General features: G+C 43.7%; 1 protein-coding gene across 2 annotated transcripts; it reads left to right on the forward strand.

The window, feature by feature from the left end:
* Positions 1-340: 340 nt before the first annotated feature.
* meis3 (myeloid ecotropic viral integration site 3) lies at positions 341-15,568 on the forward strand. Of its 2 annotated transcripts, none has more exons than XR_014569781.1 (14): positions 341-502; positions 937-1,045; positions 4,377-4,518; positions 5,329-5,512; positions 5,686-5,736; positions 5,846-5,896; positions 6,564-6,713; positions 7,411-7,519; positions 8,184-8,329; positions 9,796-9,872; positions 10,899-10,957; positions 11,832-11,918; positions 13,236-13,511; positions 13,562-15,568. XR_014569781.1 is itself a non-coding variant. In XM_083773897.1 (14 exons), exons 2-13 carry the CDS (start codon positions 1,030-1,032, stop codon positions 13,430-13,432), a joined length of 1,269 nt encoding a protein of 422 aa, XP_083630023.1. In that variant the 5' UTR covers positions 341-502; positions 937-1,029; the 3' UTR covers positions 13,433-13,481; positions 13,562-15,568. The 2 variants fall into 2 exon arrangements, 1 of the variants encoding a protein (XP_083630023.1); XM_083773897.1 differs by having other exon boundaries at positions 13,236-13,481.
* Positions 15,569-25,449: the final 9,881 nt, after the last annotated feature.

Consider the following 25,449-nt stretch of genomic DNA (forward strand, 5'->3'; position numbering starts at 1 on the left):
AGGAGGAGGGGAGGATAGCTGAGGGAGGAGGAGGGAGGGGGGGGGGGAAGAGACCCCGGCGCGTTTTGACCCCCCAAACAACTCCGCACACTACCAACGACCATCATCATCACTCCCTATACCTCTCCTCCTCCTCCTCCTCCTCCTCCTGCTCTGCTCTGTCCGGGGTTTAAATCACCATCATTCATTCACAGCCGTGACGCTCTCCAGCTTGTCGCTTCACTCGCTGCCGTGGAGGACTGCATGCATGCATGCGAGCAACACAACACGGAGAAGAACACAGGACGCTATATCTCCCTGCATCCTCCAGTCCACACACACACACACACACACACACACACACACACACACATAGACACGCACACTCACACACCACACCGAGCGAGCATCCTACGAGCTGCAAGCCGAGCCAGGAGGCGCATGCACGGGCTGGACCAGAGGACTATATACCAGCATCCCATGGCCTGTTAAAGGACTACGGCAAAACGTTTGAACGCTTTCGGTGGGATATATATATTTGTAATACCGTTCACCGGAGTCTTGCATACCGGTAGCCTATATCTGTACATTTCCCCCGTAATGTGCTCCACAGCAATAGCATGCGATTTGGCTATGAGTTTAATTATGGCGAATATATTGTTGTTTAGTCTAAATGAATGGCTTCGAAAATATGCTCATCGAATTACAGTTTAGCCTATAGTCGTTCCACCCGTATAATGACCAATGCAATGCTATTGATTCAATAATGAAGGTGTAAATAAATATCCTATATAGCCAAATGACATCAGGCGAGGTCTTGACCGTTTATAGTCTCGATCCTCTCTCCTGTCCTTTGACTAAACATCCAGGCTAGTGTTTATGTTCCGTTCTGCTTCACTGATGTTCTGTTTTCTCCTCTTCAGCTAATTAAAGAGCCTATTTGTTTTTCATTCCCAGGACACGAAGGTTAGAGAGACAGAGAGAGAGAGCTGGACCGTCCAGCTAGCGGAACATCCTCACAGGGGTTAGGATTGGCTGTCGAGTCGCTGCATGGATAAGAGGGTAGGTTTGCTGTAAGCTACCACACATAGCTTACATTACATTTTTACGAGATGAACATAGCCTATACTGTACATAGAAATAAACAACGCAGACGAGGACTACACAGAAGATCATTTCATGGTAGAATGGCATAATATAGTCACGCACTCACTATATCCTGCATGCTATCAAATTCTTCGCGCGATCTTGTTTTTATTTTAGGATAGACTATATTTCTTGAATATTGGCCGTCGAATGATCTCCCCGTTCCGTTTCCTCTGCCCCCGGCTGGGTGTCTGGGTGGGTTGTAGACTGGATGGCACGGGAGGGGGCCGGGTTGAGGATGTTTTGAAAAACTTACACGAAAACAGGTAAAGGAATAGCCCATATAATTAGCCTGTGTTTTCGAAGCGGGATCGCGCAGTTCAAATGTATGCTATTAAAAGTTCGGGCGATATGACGACCGGATTGTAATAATACAACACATGCCCCAAACCCAATACAGTCTTAGCTAGCCCATAGCCCGCTCTAAAAATAATAACGCAGTCATCTCGGGTGAAAGGGTTCGTCCTTTTCTCCTAAAAAACAATGAGGATCAATTGCAGCTTTTAGTGTTAGTCAGCACATTGTCCAGCCACACGAGGGCCTGTGTGTGTGTGTGTGTGTGTGTGTGTGTGTGTGTGTGTGTGTGCGTGTGTGTGTGCGCGTGCGTGTGGTTCGGAGAGGAGCAGAGAGGCAGCTCTCCAAGTCGGTAAGTAGGTCAGGTTTTGTGCTACAGTGGAGAGACAGTGGATGGACATGAATGTACCGAGAGAGTGATGCTATAAAGTGGCTGAAAAATGGAAACACCACAGAGATAAACGGCCCCGTGCACGCATTTAGAAAACAATAGCATAGCAATAAGTATAGGGCTACTCTGACTGGGTGGGTCAAGCTATTGCACGTATTTGCGTAATGAAGCCGAATACGCCAACAAACATGCTGCAGCCTGTATGAGTATAGCACATTTAAGCTAAGTCAACGTTTAGTTTGACTTTGGTGACTGGTCAATGTATGTAGTAAACTGCCACAAATAATATGGGTTAAATTGGGACGATTTAAAATGTAGCCTAAGCATTACTTATATTCCAGGAGTGGAAGACAGCCTATTCTAAATAATAAAGTAGACCTTAAGAGGCTTACATTTGCGTCAATTTTGCGTTAATTTGTGTCAGTAACTTAATGAAATTAGTGAAATATCCTATATGTTTAAAGGTTTTGAATGTGGGAGTTGGACCATGACGTTTTATTGCAAACGGACCAGCACGGATGTAAATATAGTTCCTTACTACAGCTGTTACAATGTTCGCTCCAGGTTTAACCATTATTTTGTCTAATTCATCACCAAATAAACTAAATTTAATGTAAAAAAAAAAAAAAAAAACGTTGTCTCTCTTAGACCTAAATGCAGCGATGGATTTTAATCTTAATTCACTAGGCCTATAACTTTGTAGTCTTAATTGCTGCTGCAATGAATATGCTCAGACTGCCCTACGTGCTAAACGCTCTGCTCTCGTGTCGTGGTCACCTTATTCCAAGTTAAAATAGGCTAACCAACCATCCTTGATATCGTAACGCTTATGTCGGTTAAAATAATACAAACGTTACAACTAAAGCTCTGAAGCTCTGTCCCGAACGGGGAATTCGAGGAATTCCTCATCTTGACTTCGGCACTTTGATCCCGTGTTTTTGACGCACAGCCGACAAATTCGCACTGAAATCCGATAGTGGCCGCGCGTAAAGGGAGGCGCGCAATCTGATAGCGGTGATTGTGTTAATAGCTATAGCCCTCCATAAAACTAAAAGGTGTCCCGGCCAGACCGCGGAGCAGGTGCTTTCTGTGATCCATGGGGCCACATGGGACTCTGATTGGACCGACTTTAATCCACCAGAGAGAGAAACAGAGGCACTTCTGCTGACATGGGTAGGCCTAATGCCACCTCGGAGAGAGGCTGTGTGGGGGAAGCACAGAGCAATACTGCTGAGAACCATGGAAATATGAGGAGAGATATGGAGAACGACAGAGGGAGAAGAAAGACATGATAGAGGAAGAGAAACAAGAGTTCGACTTATGTTTATTAATGAAGTCGTGTCTGTGTGTGTGTGTGTGTGTGTGTGTGTGTGTGTGTGTGTGTGTGTGTGTGTGTGTGTGTGTGTGTGTGTGTGTGTGTGTGTGTGTGTGTGTGTGTGTGTGTGCGCGCGTGCACATGTACTTACACGTTTTTTCTATAGTTGTGTGCATTTGCAGTCTCTGATAAGGCCCCAGTGAGGGTTGTGTACAAGGCATGCGTCAAGGTTTTCTGTCTAGTCTGAGTTTAGGAGGGAGGAGGGAACATTACATATCACATATACACACACACACACACGCACACGCACACGCACACACACACACACACACACACACACACACACACACACACACACACACACACACACACACACACACACACACACACACACACACACAGTCAGCTGTTGTTGTGTCATTCTCTGGAGAAGAGTATAGCCAATAGCTGCATGCTCTTCTTTCCTTTCCCATTGATTACATCATCAGCATGCAATGCAATAATAGATTTATAAGCACAGAGAAACAGACATATGAATACATTTCCATTATACTGTAGCTATATGCACACTTGCATGCAAATGTGCGTGCACAAACTGCACACACACACACACACACACACACACACGCACACACGCACACACGCACGCACACACACACACACACACACGCACGCACACACACACACACACACACACACACAGCAAAGCATACTGTATGCACTGCACATAGAGAGGGATATCATTGGCTAGATAAATTAACACCCTGCAGGGCTTTGCAGTGTACACAAAACTGATTATGTTGGTGACTATCGCCAACATGACTATATACACTTCAAGTCTCCGAAGGGATTTGCATTGGAGGCCATCTCTCGTCTCTATATCCTCTCTTCAACAATCTCTCTCCCCGGTCCCTTAGATCTTCTCGTAAAAAATCAACAAAGCAGTAATAATCTTTAACCACTTAAACTCTATATTCTGGGGAAAATGAAGGGAAAAAAATTGACAAGCACTTTAAAACATTTTCAAAATTGCCCACATTTTAAAATAGTTTCAAACTTCTTGATTTCTTTAAAATAATTTCTGTGGAAATTTTTACATATGTTTGAAAGTGCTTGTCTATGCAAATCCAAATTGGGGACGGCAGGTTGAGAGTGGTTAAAGAAAAGGAAACAAGCACTAGAGTTACCGTCATTAGGACCCTACAGAGACATGGGATTTACATCTGACTCTCCTCGTCTTCCAGTATGAAGAGCTGGTGCACTACCCAGGGTCGGAGGGCATGGCGGTGGCGGGCTACGGAGATGCTGTGAGGTCACTTCCTCCCCCACACTACGGACACGCTGCCCACGTCGTCCCGGACTCCCTCAAACACCACAGAGACCAGATCTATGGGTGAGTGAGTGAGTGAGTGAGTGAGTGAGTGAGTGAGTGAGTGCGTGAGTGAGTGAGTGAGTGAGTGAGTGAGTGAGTGCGTGAGTGAGTGAGTGAGTGAGTGAGTGAGTGAGTGAGTGAGTGAGTGCGTGAGTGAGTGAGTGCGTGAGTGAGTGAGTGAGTGAGTGAGTGAGTGCGTGAGTGAGTGAGTGAGTGCGTGAGTGAGTGAGTGAGTGAGTGAGTGCGTGAGTGAGTGCGTGTTTACATTTGTGTAAACACCATGTTTCACCATATATAACAAACAAATTATTTCAATTTGATGTGTGATTTGATTTGAAACAATCAAATCATGAAGAGAAAAATGTGGCTATAACTAGCATACAATTACTTCATTTACAATATAAAATGTAAAGTATAGATTATCGAGGTTGGTTATAGCAACCTGGGTAGTGATATGGGTAAATGTATACAGTATCTGTATGTTGCATACTTTGATCTGTGCTAGTATGCAATTCTCATTGTGAAATGTGAAACCAATGTGAAACCAATGTGTAACAAACTGGCAGATATGGGCTACTCTACAAGTCTAATATGATTGGTGAATTAAAATAAACTCTAGTTATGTACATAATAAGTGTATTGATTTTAACACATTCACCAATGTTTTTTTATGTGTACATTATGTTAATGAATAGTATGTTAATTGTGTTTGTGTGTGCGTGTGCGTGTGCGTGTGCGTGTGCGTGTGCGTGTGCGTGTGTGTGTGTGTGTGTGTGTGTGTGTGTGTGTGTGTGTGTGTGTGTGTGTGTGTGTGTGTGTGTGTACATGCAGTCACCCGCTGTTCCCACTGCTGGCCTTAGTCTTTGAGAAGTGTGAGCTGGCCACCTGCTCCCCTAGAGACTCCGCCTCCCTCTCGGCCACCTCCCACCTCCCCGGCATGACCAACATGACCAATTACAGTGATGTCTGCTCCTCCGATTCCTTCAACGACGACATTGCCTCATTCGCCAAGCAGGTGAGTGACAACTCCCAACAGCCAATAACGGAGTAGCGACCATTAACAGCTCATAAGCTTTTTAACCTCCCCATAATGTAATGGGGAAGTGGTAAAAAGTACCAATTTGGGACATATTCTATTCTATTCTATGACTGTACACATTACTATATTGACATTCTTTTGTGTTACAGATTCGTTCTGAGAAGCCAATATTTTCTTCCAATCCCGAGCTGGATAACCTGGTACGATGGAGTTGCCTCATTGTCACACATTAACGATAAAGAATAAACAGTCAAACCGACGGCAGGAAGGATGACTTGTGTAATGACGTGTGTGTCCTCCTCTCCACAGATGATCCAGGCCATCCAGGTGCTACGCTTTCATCTGCTGGAACTAGAGAAGGTGTGTACCACCAATTCTCAAATGGGGGGCCGGCACTAGTATTCTTGTCTGATATTGGTTGTGATCAATTATGTATCCCACATCCATGGAATCAGTTAAAATCTGGAAATTAAAATACACGTTTGAAAAATATGTTAGCTGCCACAACCAATTGCCGTATCCTATTATGTAAGCCACCCAACAATAAAAACAAAAGTTGCCAGCTAGCTCGCTGCTTCGTTTTGTCACCTGGCCTGAGTGAGTTTGATCTTAAATGTATTCAAAATGTGTCAGTATCAGGAGAAATGCTTTGTTCTGGTGAAGGGGGTAATCACCTGAAACATACTGTAACAGTACTGTAACAGTACTGTAACAGGGGTACATTAGTTACAGGAACTTTGAGATCCACCGACACACAATGCTCACAGCTTTCACAGCCGGGCAGCTACTATATTGAGAACAAAAAAGAAACATGATTAAAAAAAATAAGAAGAAGAATCATACTGGTGATACTGTGCATATAAAAAAATATTACAAATTTAATTTGTGTTTTTAAATATATAGTTGTGGACTTTTCTTTTTTTTTTTTTAACTATCCATATTTTCGCTCAGGTTTTCCTCTCAATCTGTACAATCACTGCTGGTTGGGATACTAAAAGCTGTGTATTGATTTGTGGTCTCCTTGCAGGTCCACGACCTGTGTGATAACTTCTGCCATCGCTACATCACCTGCCTGAAGGGCAAGATGCCCACCGACCTGGTGATGGATGACCGCGATGCTGGGTCAAAGTCTGACATGGAGGATTTCACAGGCTCCTGCACCAGTCTGTCCGAGCAGGTAGGTTCATCCATGGGAACCAACTGGGAGACAGTTAAGATAAATGCCACCCAGCATCCCGGTCAGCCATCACCAGGTCGGCAAGCATCTTGCCGTGATACAAGAGACCAAGACCGGACGCCCCAAATATCGTGCAGTAGGCTACTGTGTACGAGCCATTAGTCTGTGTTCTTCCTGCGTTCCTTCTGCATATGCGTTCCTGGTTGTTGTTATGTGTTGGGGTGGCGGTGGGTTCACCCCAGCACCACCGGTGGGCTCTGCTATTAGTTCTGTTCCCCATGGGGCGGTTGTTATTGCATATCTATCTCTCTGCTCTTAATGTTTAATGATGGTTGTCTAATTGTGTCGAGCAGGGACAAAATATGTAGCAGCCGAACGCCAAGATTAAATATTATATCCACACTTGTATTCTCATTTGATAATAAATGTCTGTTGAATCTATTCGTGAATTATCTGACTGAACTAGCAGTACTGGGACTGAAATATACCTTTTTGTGCGCTATAGTGATGCATGATGGTGTCATGCGCCGTAGAACGTCTATTCTCGGCATTCAACCAAATTTAAAAAGTATGAAGTATAAATTAGAACGCCACGCCTGTTTCGACTCTCGCCCTGTTTCTTTCAGTTCATCACCACTGCAATCACCTTCGCTGTCCCCAAACCCTCGTTTTTCTGTCTCTCCCTTGTTGTGTGCAGAATGCGGCATGGTTACGAGAACCAGATGAGTGTGCCACAACTCCCCTGGGAACCCCTGGCACCTGTGGCCTACCTTCACACAGCACAGGAGACAACTGCAGTGACACAGGTACAGTACACATATACAAGCACGCACGCACGGACGCACGCACGCACACAGTTACTCTACTCTACTCTCTCTTATCTCCCATACAGTCAGTACACACAATACATCTGTACATACAGTACAGAGAGAATATGGAATGCAGTAGTTCACAGCTGAGGAGACTTCAAGGATTCCCTGATTTGCGTGCACAAACACATACACTTGCATTACCATACTAATTACATCAACCTTTTAGGAAGGCAAGTTCACAAATACCGTATTTTGTGCCATTTATAACTCTGGAAATAGTACAAATCAGGCTTGTTATGCCTGATTTCTGATGTGGCTTGTGTATGGAATAAAGCAAAACTAAATCTCAAGACTGCAAATGTAATGATGATATTTAGGCCGACCAGCCGAAGAAATCTTGACATTTCTTAGACCATTCATGCTTCTAGAAGGTGCTGCTAAACTGCTTCTAAACTTGTATTCTATTGCTAGTTTGATCACTTCAAATACTCTTTCATCTTAAAATAACTAATGACCAATCTACAAGAGCGATCTGGCTATTGTCGGTGCGCAGCGCATGCTTTCACAGAAGACACGCTGGCTTCTATGGAATCCAAACGACTGAAATCGGTCATGCACGGCTGCAGAACTTTAAACCATGCGTGTGTGCCTTCTGCAGGTGACGGCATGGACGGAGGCGTGGCGTCTCCCAGCACGGGAGACGACGACGAGTCAGACAGGGACAGGAGGAACAACAAGAAGCGAGGCATCTTCCCCAAGGTAGCCACCAACGTCATGAGAGCATGGCTCTTCCAGCACCTCTCGGTAAGAGATCACATACACACACACATGCACCACTCAGGTGGCATTTATTTGGTCGAAGGACTGCGTTATTGATTCCTTCAGACGGGGGGCCTGGATATTGTCGGCGCTGTCGTGCAGAAACCTTGTATCTCCGCCGCTCGTCTCATCACAAACGATATGCCCCGTTTTTATACGTGTTGTGTTTTATACGTCACACGACAAAGTATTATGAAAATAGCCAAGCTGCGTAGTCGTGATGGGACACGCTGTGAGCTTGTAGATTTGGGGGGGAATAAATAAAATGTCAAAACCTCTCACCTATAATGACATGCACAAAACAGGGACACCAAGTTGAAAGTAGTTTAGTCGGTCTGTGGGTTTTTATAAATGTGCAACCAATCAAAAGTATTAACAAGAGCCTGTGTCTAAATAATGACCATAACTAACCATCGAATCCATTGGAATTCAATGAATCCATTCATATTTCCTAGCTTTGGACATGCAAGGTTTCCATCCGACAGCGGTGATATACACAGTAGAAGGCTGTGAGGGGGGAAGAGGAGGGGTTGACATGATTCAACCCATTCCGGGAACTGAACCCAGCTAGGATGCTGAGGCTTTTGTGGTCGCCGTTGTTGCTGGCTGAGTCACAGAGGAGGCCATTCACTGTCATGTTTTTATCACTTCAAATGTTAGCGTTTCCCACGTTTGGATGGTAATGAATTTGGATAACGAGTGATTAACTCTGAGGATTAATAAAGAAGGCAGACCACAAAGCAGTGTTTGAAACAAAACAAAGATTGTGCCCGAGAAGGAATGAAAAATGACTGAAAGGCGCACAGGGGGATTTAGTGCGAGAGAGAATTACATTAAACGAGAGAACAGAAGCATAAAGAGAAGGAACACAAAATGTAGATTTGAATTAATAGTGAAAAAAGAAAACGGAAAAGAGGGATTAAACAATGATGTGAATATGGTCACTATTGAATTAGAGATAGAGAGTTTAGAGAGAGAGAGAGAGAGATGGTTGGCGGGGTGGTTAGATTGATAATTAGCGACTAAATGAGGCAGGTCAAACGAAGCTTCACTCCAATTATACTGTACACGAGACAAAGGGGAGGGATGGGCCGGGAGGGGGGGGGGGGGGGGAGATGGTGAGAGGAGGAGGAGGGTTGAAATATGAATTCAGATGTAGAGTCATCAGTATTCAACCCTACATGCTCATTGCTTTCACATAAGATATTTCATCCTTTATTGGAGCTGGAGGGGGCCTTTACCTTTATTAAGTTCACTGTAATCTCAATCCGCTTCATTTATAAGCTCTTATACCCACGTTTGAATGGGCCCACCGAAGACATCAGACGCGATAATGATGAATTCCATTTTCATTGTCATTTCTTATGAGTGTGAAACGTCCAGGCTCTGGGTTTGTGTTTGGATTTGTGTGTGTGACACTGTTCTGTGTGTGTGTGTGTGCCCGTGTACAGCACCCGTATCCCTCGGAGGAGCAGAAGAAACAGCTGTCGCAGGACACCGGACTGACCATCTTACAGGTCAACAACTGGTCAGTATACGCCTCGAATCAATATACCGACGCGCGGCGTGTCAATAATCAATTAAGCCTCCTTGTTTAAATGTACGGCATCCACCTTTCATGTTGACATGTCATTTGCCAGGTCAGCTGCGTGTCGTTGCAGTTGGGCAGTGTGAAAAAGAGTAATGTCCAATTATTTTTTATGTAGCTTTTTCTTTTTTTTTTAAAGGTATGGCTCTGTAGAAAGCTGGCTTGTCAGTGTGTCTGTGTGACAAACCTCTGTTTTTGTGCACACTGTCAGTCGACTAACTTAATCCCACCAATTATATTTCCATATTGTGTTCTACATTTTGTTTTTATGTTTTAATAATTATCTTATAATTCAATTAAATGGGGATCGGGCTGAAACCTTGCCCAAATTTGGAAACAAATAAAATAAAATAACCAGCGAAAGGGTGCCTCAAACTAATTCAAGCAGACAAGCACCATATAGGAAATAATTCTACACAGTATGTCTACTGTATTTAACGGTTTTTGATGTCCTTTCTTCAAAGTCCATCTAAGCACTCGTTTCTGAACGGCCTCGTAAAACCCAGTTGTTCCATGTTCATAAAACACAATAGCAAATCAATGTCCCATAATAAATATAATATGTAGCATTCCTGCTCCTCCACAACCATGAATGAGGGCATTGAAGCATGCGCAGTTGTGCACACGTGCACGCACACACTGTATATATATGGATATATATACATGGATATACAGTATATATATATATATATATATATACTGTATATCCATGCACGCACGCACACACATACACACACACACACACACTCTGACATAATAATCAATGCAGATCAATTAATTATCACAGTGCGATCAATACCTGTTCTACCCTAATGTTGATTTACTTTGCCCTCTGAAAGGGTTAAGTGGTCGTAAAAAGGAAAAGGTTAACAGTGTCTCTGCGAGTATTTCTCTCCATTAACCACTATATATTTCTGTCTTTCATATTTCTACATTTCTCTCTCTCTCTCTCTCTCTCTCTCGCAGGTTCATCAATGCCAGGAGGAGAATAGTTCAGCCTATGATTGACCAGTCTAATCGCTCAGGTAAATATCAGCAGATTCCTTTGACGGAGTGTTCCTCAATTAAAATCCAACCATTGACTGCCGTTGTCGGAGTTCTCCGTCAATGAATGTACTTTATCGATGTGAAACGGTTTGGCTGAAAATCTACTTTTAAAATTAAAGTTCCAGCTGGCGCACGCTAACTACCATCTATGGCCACACAGTGGCAGTTGACTTATCGGTCAGACACACATTCGTTGAGTCAGTCAGTCAGTCAGTCAGTCAGTCAGTCAGTCAGTCAGTCAGTCACATACATATTCTCTCTAAGCTCGTATCTGCGGCGTCTGACGGCCTTTTTTAGTTTAAGTTATTCTGAATTCGTGAACTTTAAGTACCTATACATTCCGCTGCGAATATCTCCTGTGGCGCGGAAGCCGTTAAGTATTTTTAAGTATTTTGTTTGACACCTCCCGGTGTGCGGTTGGCTTGTGCCGGCTACGTCCCTGCCTCTGATCTGCTCTGTCATAGCTATAGCACCACTAGCTAGCCAGATAGGCGGTACAATGAGGTGCCAATAAACAAGGAAGGAAGAGAAGAATCAAAGCGACCAAATCGGTCAAACAAAGATTAAAAATACTTAACGGCTTCGGCGCCACAGGAGATATTCGCAGCGGCATGTATGGGTACTTCACATATTCAGAAACCCTCACACGAAAAAATGTCGTCAAAGAGCGCAGACAGGCGTTATCCACGTTGTTTATGTTTTATGTATGTCCGCGTACCAGGTGGCAAGGTACTGATGCAACAGGACCCAATGCACTGGGTCTAACAAATGTCAGAAACTTCAGTAGCATTGGGTTCTGCTTGGAGGGCTATCAGTCAGTCAGACTGACAGAGTGTGTGTTGTGTGTTTCAGGTCAAGGTGGTCCCTACAGTCCAGAGGGAGCAGCTCTAGCAGGCTACAGCCTGGACGGACAGGCCCACCTGGGGCTCAGAGCAGCAGGTACTGTACACCACTATATACATTATATATGCTCATCACTTCTTTAACAATAACACATACTCAGAAGGACCATGGTCCGTAACAGGCTAGTTCTCAGAGGAGCACCTGAAGACGTTGCTTGGTGCGCACGGCGGGGGCTCTACCACAACGTTATTTTAGTCAGCATATGAGATTGCACATGAACTCTGCAGCCGTAGCGTAGCCTATACTGAGTGGCTTTAACACAGATACAATGAGTTACTCACCTAATGCCACAGGGGTTCCATGTTGAACGTAATAATTCCAACGTGTATTTAGTGACAGATGCATGGTTTTCATATCGTATATATATGTATATATATGAACTTTGGCTAATCCACTTGGGTTTGTGATTACTTGGTTACTAGTGCTGTGAACAGAATTACGATGTATAGTGGCTGGTCATGGCAGCTTGGTTACAACCAAAACGGACTTCCTCTTCCTCCTCAAAATAAGAGCCACTTCTAATGATTAGTCTACGCTACTTTTATTTTATTATTTAGTCTACGCTACTTTTATTACCAGCTCAGTGGCCTTGTGGTTAGGGTGTCCGCCCTGAGACTGGGAGGTCGGGGGTTCAATACCTGGCCGGGTCATACCAAAGTGTGACAGCATACAGTACAGCACTGTTTCCCCAACAGTGGCTCAGGGACCAATTTTTATGGTGTCGCGACTCGTGAGTAAATATGCCCCTATTTTTCATTTCCTTTTTTTAACAAATAAATCCCAATATTTCATAAATAAAACCAGAAAATCGAATAATTCCCATAAATAAATACATATAAATACACAAATGTTTAAGAAATAGTGAAAATAGCAGCATCGTGTCATGTTGTCGTGCCCTCTTATTTTCGCTGGTTTTGGTTCCAGGCAAACATGAAAAACATTATCTTCTGGGTCTTGAGCTGAAAAGTCAGTACAGTACGTCATAACCCCCGTTCCCTATACGTGGCCTTCACGATACGTTATGAATTACACAGCGTTTGGACACTCAAGGTATTCTAGGGTCAGACATTTCTGAACTGCAGACTGCCGCTCTTTCTCTCTTTATTGAAAGCAGATGCGTGTAATCTAAGAAAAATCATTTAAAGTCAATAGTTCCTGTCAAAGTATTGATGTCATTCAGAAGCAGCAGTATAACAAAGTAAGTGAGATCATGCACAGCGAGGCTGTTGCGGTTTAGCTTCCAATAATGACCAGCCTCACATTACATCATCCCTTACTCATCACATTTATCCTTCTATTATTAGATGTTATTAAAATGCTCTCTCTCTCTCTCTCTCTCTCTCTGTCCTCCAGGGCTACAAGGCATGTCTCTGCCAGGTGACTACCCGGGTGCCCTGCTGTCCCAGCCTGGCTACCCGCCCCACCCGGGACCTTCTCTGCACCCGTACCCCGGCCCACACCCCCACGCTGCCATGCTGCTCCACGCCCCGCCCCACACGCACCCCGCGGAAAGCCTCCTGGCACAGGGACTCGACATCCACGCACATTAGCTGCTGGCAGAGTGTGTGTGTGTGTGTGTGAGTGTGTGTGTGTGTGTGTGTGTGTGTGTGTGTGTGTGTGTGTGTGTGTGTGTGTGTGTGTGTGTGAGTGTGTGTGAGTGTGTGTGTGAGAGTGGGAAGGGAGGCAAAATATATGTGCGTCTGGGAATACTTATGTATGAGAGGATTTGTATGCGTTGAAGAATGTGTGCACGCGTGGCTGTGCGTGCGTGTGTGTGTGCCGCGCATCTCTGTGTGCTTGTACTGTATATACTGTATGTTATGATGCACACGACACACAGTTTAGAAGAAAAAAAAGACACAGTGCTTTGAAAGTTTACATTCCCTGAAAGACACTGACCTCTACGTAGCTGCTCACATCCTCACCACACACACACACACCTGCGCACGCGCGCAAACATGCACACTAACAGTCAGAAGCTGTAGGTTTTAAGCCATATCTTTTTCACAGTAGAAGTGCTTCCTCTCTTTCCCAAAACCTTCCATTTCATTCTATGGGTGTGAACACTGCAGGATCAATGCTTTAAACTACACATCACACACACGCACACAGACGGACAAACAGACATACAGAAACAGGCACATGGGTGGACATTGGTCCTCTCACGACTTGACCTGGAACATATTGTCGCTGTCTGCCGGGCAAAAAGCTGGTATCTTCGTATTTCAACTTGTTTTGTTTCTTTTGGTTGTTTCTGTAAATTACACCCCAACTTATATCCCCTAAAGTAGCAAGAATAGCCGATCACGAGGCCTCGCGTCGCAAGGCCTTGTGAAAGCGAAAGTGGTTATGGTTTTATATCGTATATTGAAACAATGAAATGCATTAACAAGAGCTTGTGACTAACTCACAACCGCATTGGATCCACTGGGACCACAGGTTATTCTCTTTCCATATCCTGAAATGTGACTGTTTTGGACATGCAAGGGTTCCACCCGACAGCGACGACATCCAGTCAAAGACCGAAGGGGGAGGTGGAGGGGGTGGTGAACAGGCAAAACAAATACTGTAATATTTATATATAAAATATCCAGCTGTGTCTTCCTCGCTGCAACTCGTTAAAAGACCACACCCACCAATACCAGCTCCGCCCCCAACGAATGACCTCACTCTGCAGCCCAGGGATGCGATTGGAGGGGACCTTTGCCGCGACGCTCCCCTGACCACGCCTCCTCAATGCCTGTGGCTCAACGCTACCCCCGTCTTCCTGATCCTGCACATGTGGCTGTCGAAGAAACACACACACACACACACAAAATACACAGTATTTAATTTCTTTTGTTTTTTAATCTATTTTTGTATTTATGCGTGCCACTCCAAGCGGATGCAGCTTCACGTGCGCTTGTTGAATAGTAGCGTCGTTGTTTTCTCCGCAGCATGAAGCTTCAGACTATGAATGAGCTCCAGTCTGCCTCGCTGTCTCACCACTGACCTCCTTAAGACACCCACGGGTGTCATTTACCTATGGACCTTGAGATCTCATGCATATGCACACACACATGCACGCGCACGCACGCACGCACACACACACAGTAGAGCCCGACCAATGCCAGAATTCTGAGTCAGATGCCGTACCCCATTCTGGAGAAACCTAGACCAACGTTTTCTGATATATTTATTAATAACTTTGATTTCATTTAAGTTTCTGTTTGAGAATATTTAACTAGAATACATTTGATTTAAACAGTTAAGCCCTATTCAACTTTTTTCAACAACAGCCGATCTGCCGTTTTTGAAAACTTTTGAACATTTTCACCAAGAATAACATTCCCAAGATATAGGGATGGGAAGTTTTAAAGTGGTTACATATTTCAAACAATAACTGATATAACGGTCAGGCTCTTGATCTCACACACACACACACACACACATACGCGCGCGCACGCGCACACACCTCGGAACTTCTTTAAGCATTTGTAGTAGGCTACATGTTTGTGTGATGTTGGAGTGCACTGTAACAAAACAAAACCATGAGTGTTAAATTTAACCCTGTGGGTCTACTCTGTGCACAAACAGAGTAAAATAAAACACTCAGGGTTTTGTCAGTGTGTGAGGAGGATCGAGCTGCAGCCAAAGGACTTGTGTAAACATTGTGCTCCTGCAGGTCTACAGTATACTGGGTCAGCCTGAACGATGATGGGAAATATAATAATGATGACTATAATGTTATGATTATAGCATTAAAACTTTTTCTACAACTGTGGTGTCGGTGCCGTCATCTGTTTGACTGTGTTTGTGTGTGCGTTGAACGCTGGTGTCTCGTGAAAAGAGTGTAAAAGTTAGCTGTATACACACATCTTGGCATTGTCACGACAACATCTGTGCAACATCCTTTTCTTTTGCTTATGTATATTCCCAACTAAAGTGCTAACAGGTTGACATTTTGGGGGAATTTCCCGGAAATGTTGCTTCCGGCCCTCAAAGCTGAAATCCATAACTTGCACTCCTATACCAGTGGTTTTCAACCAGTGGTCCTTGAGGGGGTTCCAGGTGGTGCTGAGAGTTGGTAACCAAATGGACCCTTATAGATCTTAACTCTTGAGAGTGTAAAATGAAACCAAATGGACCATACAGGTCCATTTGTTTCATTTTACCCTCTCAAGAGATACATTATTGTTAAACATCTGCATCACTTCATTTACAAGAAGTCTATACACAATTAGAGAATGTAGAAGAATTGTTATTTTGATCAACCAACATCAATACAGCATGGAAAAGTGGACAAAATCTAATCCAATGACGACAAAACATTCTCGGTTTGGGGTCTGAGAGGCTAAATCTCATCAAATGGTGGTCCTTTTTGCTCAAATGCCAAATAAACAATGGGCCTTGATATGAAAAAGGTTGAAAACCACTGTCCTACACGGATTCAAACCCTGGTTGACAAGAGAGATCACATTTCTACCATTAGGCCACCCCCTGCCACCTTGCATTGCAGTTTTACGAAAGTCCAGAACTTTGATCCTTTATGGTATAAAGGATCAGGTTCCCACAGGTTCTCAACCTGTAGGATAACTTACAGTATGTTAGTTCCATACAGTATATGTTAATTCCATCGAACAAAGCCGTAGCATGCACAATCGATTCATTGATCATTAAAATAGTGGGCCGTGAATGCTTTAGAGATTTTCAAAGTGGGCCCTGATCCAGAAAGTGTTGAGAACCATTGCTTTATAACCACTGCTTCATTTCTCTCACAAGATGTTTATTCCAATGTGAGTTGGCTGGCCTAGAGATTGTTTTCAGATCTCCTGCATTCTTTTATCTTGTAATTTCCATATACCGCTGAAAAAACTGCTGATATTGTCTAGATACATCATAATATTATCCCTCATCTGTTGCCGTACCTAATCTAAAAACAGATGCCATGTGTTCTCTCCCTGTCTGGAGAGTGATGCCAAGTGGAGATCAGTGTCAGAGAACTGAAAGTCATTCAGAATTTGAATTGGCCAGCGGCCATTCTTCCAGATTCTATTCAGATATCCTGCATTCTCTCATCCTTCAGAGTTAAAGGGGATCCAAGTCATATTTCTAGTTAAGTGAAATAACTGTATTTATGCTCACAAGACTCATTGTTAGTGTTTGTGCAGGTCTTCCCGTCTCTACAATTCTTTAGTAAACAGAAAATACATTTTCAGATTGGGATACCAATTTTATCCAACCGAGAGAGAGAGAGAGAGAGAGAGAGAGAGAGAGAGAGAGAGAGAGAGAGAGAGAGAGGGAACCCATATAGGAAAAAAACAAGTCAATTGGAAGTGATGGGAAAAAAAGGAGATAAAACAAACAAATACAATTCCTACAAAATGACTGCTATCATGAAACGGGATCATAGATCTAGCGCTGATCATTATACTTCCAGTGAGAAATAGAAATATTTTCCACCAGTCCTTTCAAGGACTTCTCTCTCACCTCTCCTCCCAGATTCCTGTGATCCTATCCTGTCTCCATCCATCAGTCTGGCGTGGGCTGACACCCAGATGCAGACCAAAAACGCTCAGATTTTAATCAGGACATATACTTCGTTTTCCACACCTCTCTGAAAGGCAGGACAGAAGATCATTTTGAATGTTAGAAAGACACATAATGTGAAAACAATGATATGTTGTGTTGGTGTTTGAACGGTTAGTTAAATCTGCACATGTCACATATACACAATTAAGGCTGTGATGTCATGAGTGGAAGAAGAACTGCCCAGGTAAACTCATGAAAGCACTGCATTGCAAATAGAGAAAGGTTTTAGTGCTATAGACACTTACAATGAATAGTTGTAGGCCAATATTGTATTGTTGCGACCACAGGTCGCAACAATACCATTTAAACTCTAGACGGTTGACCCAGGGCAACCATGGTTAATTAAATAAGGTTAGGAAGCGAAGACGGTGGACTCTATGTTGCTCCCTGGAATATATATATATATATATATATATATATATATATATACACGGTTAAGGCCAGGCCCTATCTGGGCGTCTGGGCCCTCATCAAACCCTGTACAGTGTACACTCAAGACACTGCCCCCGCTGCCACCCTTAGATCTCCATATATGGAGCTGACATTCCATATGTGGATCTGACCACATCAAACCCTGTACACTCAAGACACGCTCGCGTAGTCTCGCGTAGCCAGACAACTATTCCACAATCTCAGAATGCTATATAGAGTCTGGAATTACACATCCCGAGTTATTTATTAAAATATATTTCCGTTCACGAAATATATTTTTTAAATTATCATTACATTTTATTTTTCTGCTAAGCAACAAGCTATATGTTTAGATGATTTCTATTTATATCAGGATAAATCTGTGCGACTGTATAAGAAACAGAAGTTTTATATTTTACTCATGATAAAACTTCCGTTGCTCCATACTGTATGACAGAAGTATTGGTCCTTTGACATAGAAAAAGTTTGCACAGCACTGATATATAGCAAGTTAGCAACATTTTTCCAGAAAACCGTTTTTGCAGAGCTGGCCTCGGGTCTTAATGTCTTAACAACTAATACATAAACTTATGCCATGCAATGCAAAGAGGAGATCAGTGTAATTCAGTGCTATGGTGATGCTGTTCAGAGGAATGGTAGCTCAACTCTAGTAGCTTCCTGGGCCCGGGGAGGAGGGTGCGACGACAATAATAGGCCAGTTGTTTTCACAAGTCATAAAGAGGTCCCTTAAGTTTCGTCCCTGGCCCTGGGAATATCCATTGCAGCCCCACCTGTGTCACTACTTGTGGTGCCTCATTGTATATAAGTCTATAAGTTAGTCAGTTTCAGGATAGAGTATAAGCAGCTTGCACCAGTATATGTGACAGGATTGTTATTTGTCAGCTTTAAACCACTTAAACTCTATGTACTTTGTTGTATAAAATAGAAAAACTAGATATTGTAGATATTTTCACTCCCAATCATAAAGGCATAGGATTGAGAACGGTTGACTGCAGTAGAGACACCAGGGTTGATGTGGTTAATCTGAGGCCCAAAGTTCATGACATTAATTGCTTCCGCTTATTCTTTCCATTCATTCATTCAAAGCGTATCTCTGGAAAGGGAGAGAGGACACATTGCACACTGAGATGCCACGGTTTAAAACCATAAAATAAGCTCACAAGAATAACTAAACCCCTTGCAAACATTCCGTCCATCCTAACCTTTCTCACCCCCTTGTGTACGAGTCACATCCATAACATCCACCTCTTCCCCTCATTACGCATTGAAATCTGCACCCTCTGCACCCCAAAAACACAAGCGACCCCGCCGCACCGCGCACCGCCCCGCTACACTACACCCCCACTGGGCCTGGAGCAGCAGGGGTCAGGGGGCAGAGATCATCCAGAGGTCAACAGGAAATGGTTGTTCTCTCTGGAACTCAGGTCCTGACCCAAGCGCCCCACCACTTTTCATTTCTCTCTTTTCGTTCCCCTGAAAATGCCCGTCCGCGCACACACACACACACACACACACACACACACACACACACACACACACACACACACACACACACACACACACACACACACACACACACACACACACACACACACACACACACACCCGTTGTCTGTCAAGATGGACCCTTTTCTCACCCTCTCTTCTCCTGCCTTCCCATTAGCTACTACACAGGAAAAATCTGAGAGTATAAAAATGCACCCATAAGCTGTGTATTCTGTTCGTGAGCAGTGGCATGTGAAGGCAAATATAGCTTTTTAGTTTTTAGTATAAGATAACTGTACATCGTATTGCAGTTGTACAGAACAGTATATGAATCCTGAATACGTTCCCGCTGGCACGCCAAACAAAAAATTAAGCCTTAACAAACTGCATTTTACAGAAAATAAAAGCTTTTTTCCCCCGTCCAAATCAACTGAAATGTAAGCAATGTTACTGCTCAGCACATTAAATTAAAACTCTGTACAAAACATATATATTTTTAATTCTCACATGCAGGCACATTCTACCCGTTTGCTTGTGTGTGCAACTGAGCCTGCAGTGAACAAGAATGCAAAGTGCACCGTCTGTCAGCCCAGTATAGAACATTGCGATCCTTAACACATTGAACAGTGGCTTACAGCTTCAACAACACAAGGCAACAGTCTGGGGATGAAGCAGCAGAGAAGTCTGAGAGGGCATTCATTCACACAGGTCAGGTTTAGGATTGTGTCTGTTGGTTCTGCTGCCCTGCTGCCAGGCCATTCTCTCTCTCTCTCACTCACCAACACACACTTCATTAGACAGTGAGAATGCATTATATTATATACAATGCATAAGATATGTGCTATGCGTAGTAGCTTCAGAAGAGAATTGGCGAGGGAGGGTGTAGCATCCAGTGCCATCCACACCCGGTGCCATCGTTGTGTTTTTAGATACATTTTGTGTGTTGCATTCAGTAATGTACTATAAAATGATGTGTTTATATGAGTGTGTGTGTGTGTGTGTGTGTACGTGCGTGTGCACTCGTGTGTGCGTGTATGTATGTGCGCGTGCATGCTTGGATGTCTTTGTGTGTGAGTCGGGGAGCATTTACTGTAGGCCTACGTCTGAGGAAGAGTGACTCGTGTTTATATGCTTCTTAGTAACTAAGTTAACTAAGTAACTACATTTACTCAAGTACTGTACTTACTACAGTAAGTACAATTTTGAGGTATTTGTACTTTACTTGTATTTATAATTTCCAGTACTTTTACTTCCACTCCACTGCATCTCAGAGGCAAATATTGTACTTTTACTCCACTACATTTATTTGTAGTTACTTAGTAGATTTTGATTATTATTACAAAACATACAGTAACCACTTCAGCCCTACAGTATATACAGTACATTTTAGTCATTTGAAAATAGCCAATCTACAAGCTTGTAGATTGGCTATTTTCAAAAGATGTTTATACATTTTGAAACTTGAAATGAGACACTCTGCACAATGAGTGTTTTTACTTTTGGTACTTTAAGTACATTGTGATTTTGAACTTTTACTTGAATTGAGTACATTTTCCAGCACTGACTCAAACACACACACGTACAGTATATATCAGAAATGATTTGAGTCATTGCACTGTCAATATTACATTATGAAGGGGGAGGTATACCTAATAGTCATTGCACTGTCATGATACAATATGAAGCTATACAGTATGTGAGTTATCAGAGAGTCATGGTACTGTACATACACGGTACAATATGCAAAGATGTGCACTGTCATGGTACAGCGCAAAGAGACGTGTGAGTCAGCGCACTGTCATGGTACAGTGTGCGAGTCATATGGTACAGTATGAAGAGATATGTGTGGTGTCAGACTTCACTGGGCGCAGCGTGTCGCTGCATGGCTGCTACAGTACACTGGCTACAGTGTGCCTCACTGCTCCTGCTGCTTTGAGTTCACACATTTGAGCTTTGGGGATATTAAAAGGCAAAATGAACACACGTGTGCGACGCGAACATGATAATGCCTGTGTGTGTGTGTGTGTGTGTGTGTGTGTGTGTGTGTGTGTGTGTGTGTGTGTGTGTGTGTGTGTGTGTGTGAGAGAGAGAGAGAGGGGGGGGGGGGGGGGAGGTACTCTGGGGATCATTAATCATTCAATTACACACCTGTCAGAGTTCAGACAAGGGGGAGGGGGGAGAGGAGGGAGGGGGAGGCATGGGGGAGGAGGGGGTGTTAAGCGAAAGAGAAAGGAGTGGAGGACTGCAGGAAAGGGGGGGGGGCATGGAGGAGGCATACAGGGGGGTGGAATAGACACTGGCAGGGAGGGAGGGGGGTGGAATAGACACTGGCAGGGAGGGAGGGGGGTGGAATAGACACTGGCAGGGAGGGAGGGGGGTGGAATAGACACTGGCAGGGAGGGAGGGGGGTGGAATAGACACTGGCAGGGAGGGAGGGGGGTGGAATAGACACTGGCAGGGAGGGAGGGGGGTGGAATAGACACTGGCAGGGAGGGAGGGAGGTGGAATAGACACTGGCAGGGAGGGAGGGGGGTGCAATCAAAGCATGCCGATCGAGGGATACAAAACTAAAAAAGGAGGGGAATGAGCGTTGGCAGAAAGACCAATAACAACCCAACTGACAGGAGAAAGATGCTGGGCTGTGACCGTTGACGAAAGGCCAGGCAAAAGACACACATGTGTGCGAATGCGCACATATGCACACACACACACACACACACACACACACACACACACACACACACACACACACACACACACACACGCTCGCTCGCTCGCACGCGCTCTCTGCAGGGCAACGGACTGTCCAGGTCAGTCTGGGACAAAACAGATAACACTGTCACATACACAAGAATACTTTAAGATGATCCTATATGCACAATACATTCCTAACTCTGTGAGCGTAGTACGAATGGTGAACCATTGTGGGTCTGTTTTGTTACACTTGTACACTCTCCGAGACGAGTTACAAATGCATAAATTAATACACAGGATTTTACCGTGCACAGAAACCAAAAGAGTTAAAAAAGTACAAATAAAAAGGGAGGAGTTATGCTACCGTCACATCTCCCATCATGACAGACATCAAACACTCTCAGTCCATCAGCTGGGCAAAATTCAATGTGTTAATTAATTATTCCCTAACTGCACATTATTCATAAATAAAAGATTCATTATCCATTCTTACATGATGCAGTAAATGAACCAGTAAGAGCCTCTATGTCTCTGAATTTTACTATTTTGAATTTGAAGACTGACACGAAAAACCGTAGCTAAGATAAGGCGTCTAGAAACATTTACAAATGGATCGTTTATCCAATGCCATGCATTTATGTATATCTAACCACTTGAACCAAAGTCTATTTTACAAGCTCAAAACGCGTAGCAACGGGGCACGCCTTGTAGATAGATGAAAAAAGAGCTGACCAAGTATGAAGAATAGAGGGTTTAAGTGGTTAGGTCTGATTATAAGAGTGGATCCTTAGCACTCATTTTCACTGTGTGCTGCTAGCACGATATCAGCATTTCCATAATCTCTGCAAGGGCAAGATGTTGACTGTCTCTGAAACACACACACACACACACATTCAGACATAACCATAACTACATGCATGAGTTACAAGAATACAGTTGTTTACAGGGATGCACCGAATGGGATATTCTTGGCCGAAACTGAATACCGAATATAAGAAACAGTTGGCCGAATACCGAATAGCCGAAACTGATTACTATTATGTTTTACCATTTATTGTACCATTGCTGTCATAGCGTACCATTGCTGTGATAGCATGGGGCGGCGGTGGTATCAAGGGTAGAGTGGTCTGATGGTAACCACAAGGTTGCCAGTTCGAACCCGGGCTCCCCCAGAGTTAGCATTGAAGTGTCCTTGAGTAAGACACTGAACCCCAAATTGCTCCTGATGTGCAGGTTGTTGCCTTGCATGGTTTCCACCACCAGCTGTGTATGAATGGGTGAATGTAATGCACAACCTATGTAAAGCGCCTTGGATGAAGGCGCTGTATAAATGCACCATTTACCATAGCCAAACCTTTGTTGTAGAGCTATCTACAGCCAACTACAATTTGTGTGCACCGCGCTTGAAGCCGTGTTTTGATCACGTCATCTCAACAAAGCGGTAGCTTATACAAAAGGTTCTTTGACTACCGGTATTGTTTCCGCTCGAAAACCAACCAAACCGAATACCAAATATGCATTTATTTTGCCACTATTCGGCCCAATAGTTTCGGTGGCCGAATATTCGGTGCATCCGTAGTTGTTTATGAGAATAAAGCAGAAGTGAATCATAAAATGTATTTATTCCACACACTATGTGAAGGATGCTCCATTTCTATAACTGTATGCATGTGTGTGTCTGTGCAGGATTTTGTATTTTTATGTACTGTTTACGTAGATGCAGTGTGGCCTCTGTTGGTGTGTGTACTGCGCAAAGGGCGCACACGCATGCATGCAGTGGTGCAGCCTCTATATGTTTAGCAGCAGTACCCAGCACTGTGCCTCAGGCCATAGCCATCTGTGCACCCCCCCTCTCTCTTCTTTCCTCCTCTCCTCTCCTCTCCTCTCCTCTCCTCTCCTCTCCTCTCCTCTCCTCTCCTCTCCTCCCTCCCTCCCTCACATGCCACCACCATGGCCATATATCTAATTTATGGCCGCCCTGAGTGTGCTACGCACACCCAATGTATGCATAATATATCACATGTGTAAAAGAAGTGTGTGATCGTATGTGGGTCTGTGTAAGGCACCAAAAGGTAGGTGTGTGTGTGTGTGTGTGTGTGTGTGTATCTCAGACTGTATTCCTTCCTCAGTCGTATCCCCTGATCTGCTACTGTAGTGTGTGTGTGTGTGTGTGTGTGTGTGTGTGTGTGTGTGTGTGTGTGTGTGTGTGTGTGTGTGTGTGTGTGTGTGTAGGCCCAGCTGTTTCTGGGCTTGACATCCACATGCAGGCAGAATGCCAGATGTCTCATTAGGCAAATTTGATTGGCTTGGTCATTTAGAATTCAGCAATGAGATGGTTCCATATGTACAGATGCATAGTATGAGAAGGTGAGTGTTAGTGTGTGTGTGTGTGTGTGTGTGTGTGTGTGTGTGCATGTGAGAGAGATTTACATAAGAGGCCCTATCTATAAGTATTTACATGTGTATGTTGTTGCCTATGTATATGCACTTTCATTAAGGCTTTGCATGCGTTTGTGTGTGCGGGCAGCAAGGCAATGCATTTATGTGAGTGAAATGTGAGATTATTATCTATGTTGTAAGATTGTGTTCCAAATACTACTATAAGTCTACTTGAGGTGATATAAATACATACTGTATGGCCTACTAGTTATTTTACAGTACATTCGAGAAAAAAACAAAGATATCTCAGTTCTATCAACACTATCGCCTCCATTACCAACAATCCACTTCATAACACTTAATTTAACAGTCCAAACAGGTAAACATATTCATATTGCAATGCAAAGGCCACACACACACACACACACACACACACACACACACACACACACACACACACACACACACACACACACACACACACACACACACACACACACACACACACACACACACACACACACACACACACACACACACACACACACACACACACACACACACACACACACACACACACACAAAACCAGTATCAGTAAAAGTACAGTAAACGTGTCTTTTCACAAGGCGTAATGCTGCACTCTAGTGGTCAAAATGGAAAACACAAATATCACTGCAGGTCATAAAACACAGCAGTTTGGATCATGTTCGCTGCAACAAATGCAAAATGATGACAGATATTGGAATTTTATTCTTACGGTAAATGTTCAATACAGCCTGTTGCCTCAGGAGAGGATTGAGGTGGCTTCGCTGCTACACATAACTGTAGAGAAATAAAAAATAAACATCATGTAAGTAACACTATAGTTTAGATCAGAGGTTCCCAACCACTGGTACCAGTACCACTAGTGGTACCCGAGCCCCCTCCGCTGGTACACAGAGGAGTCGCCCAAAAAGGAGACAAAAAGACAAATATTTATATTACTACAGGTAGTTCTTCTGACCA

Source organism: Protomyctophum parallelum, assembly GCF_964188405.1.
Source record: "Protomyctophum parallelum genome assembly, chromosome: 9".
Classification (NCBI taxonomy): Eukaryota; Metazoa; Chordata; class Actinopteri; order Myctophiformes; family Myctophidae; genus Protomyctophum; species Protomyctophum parallelum.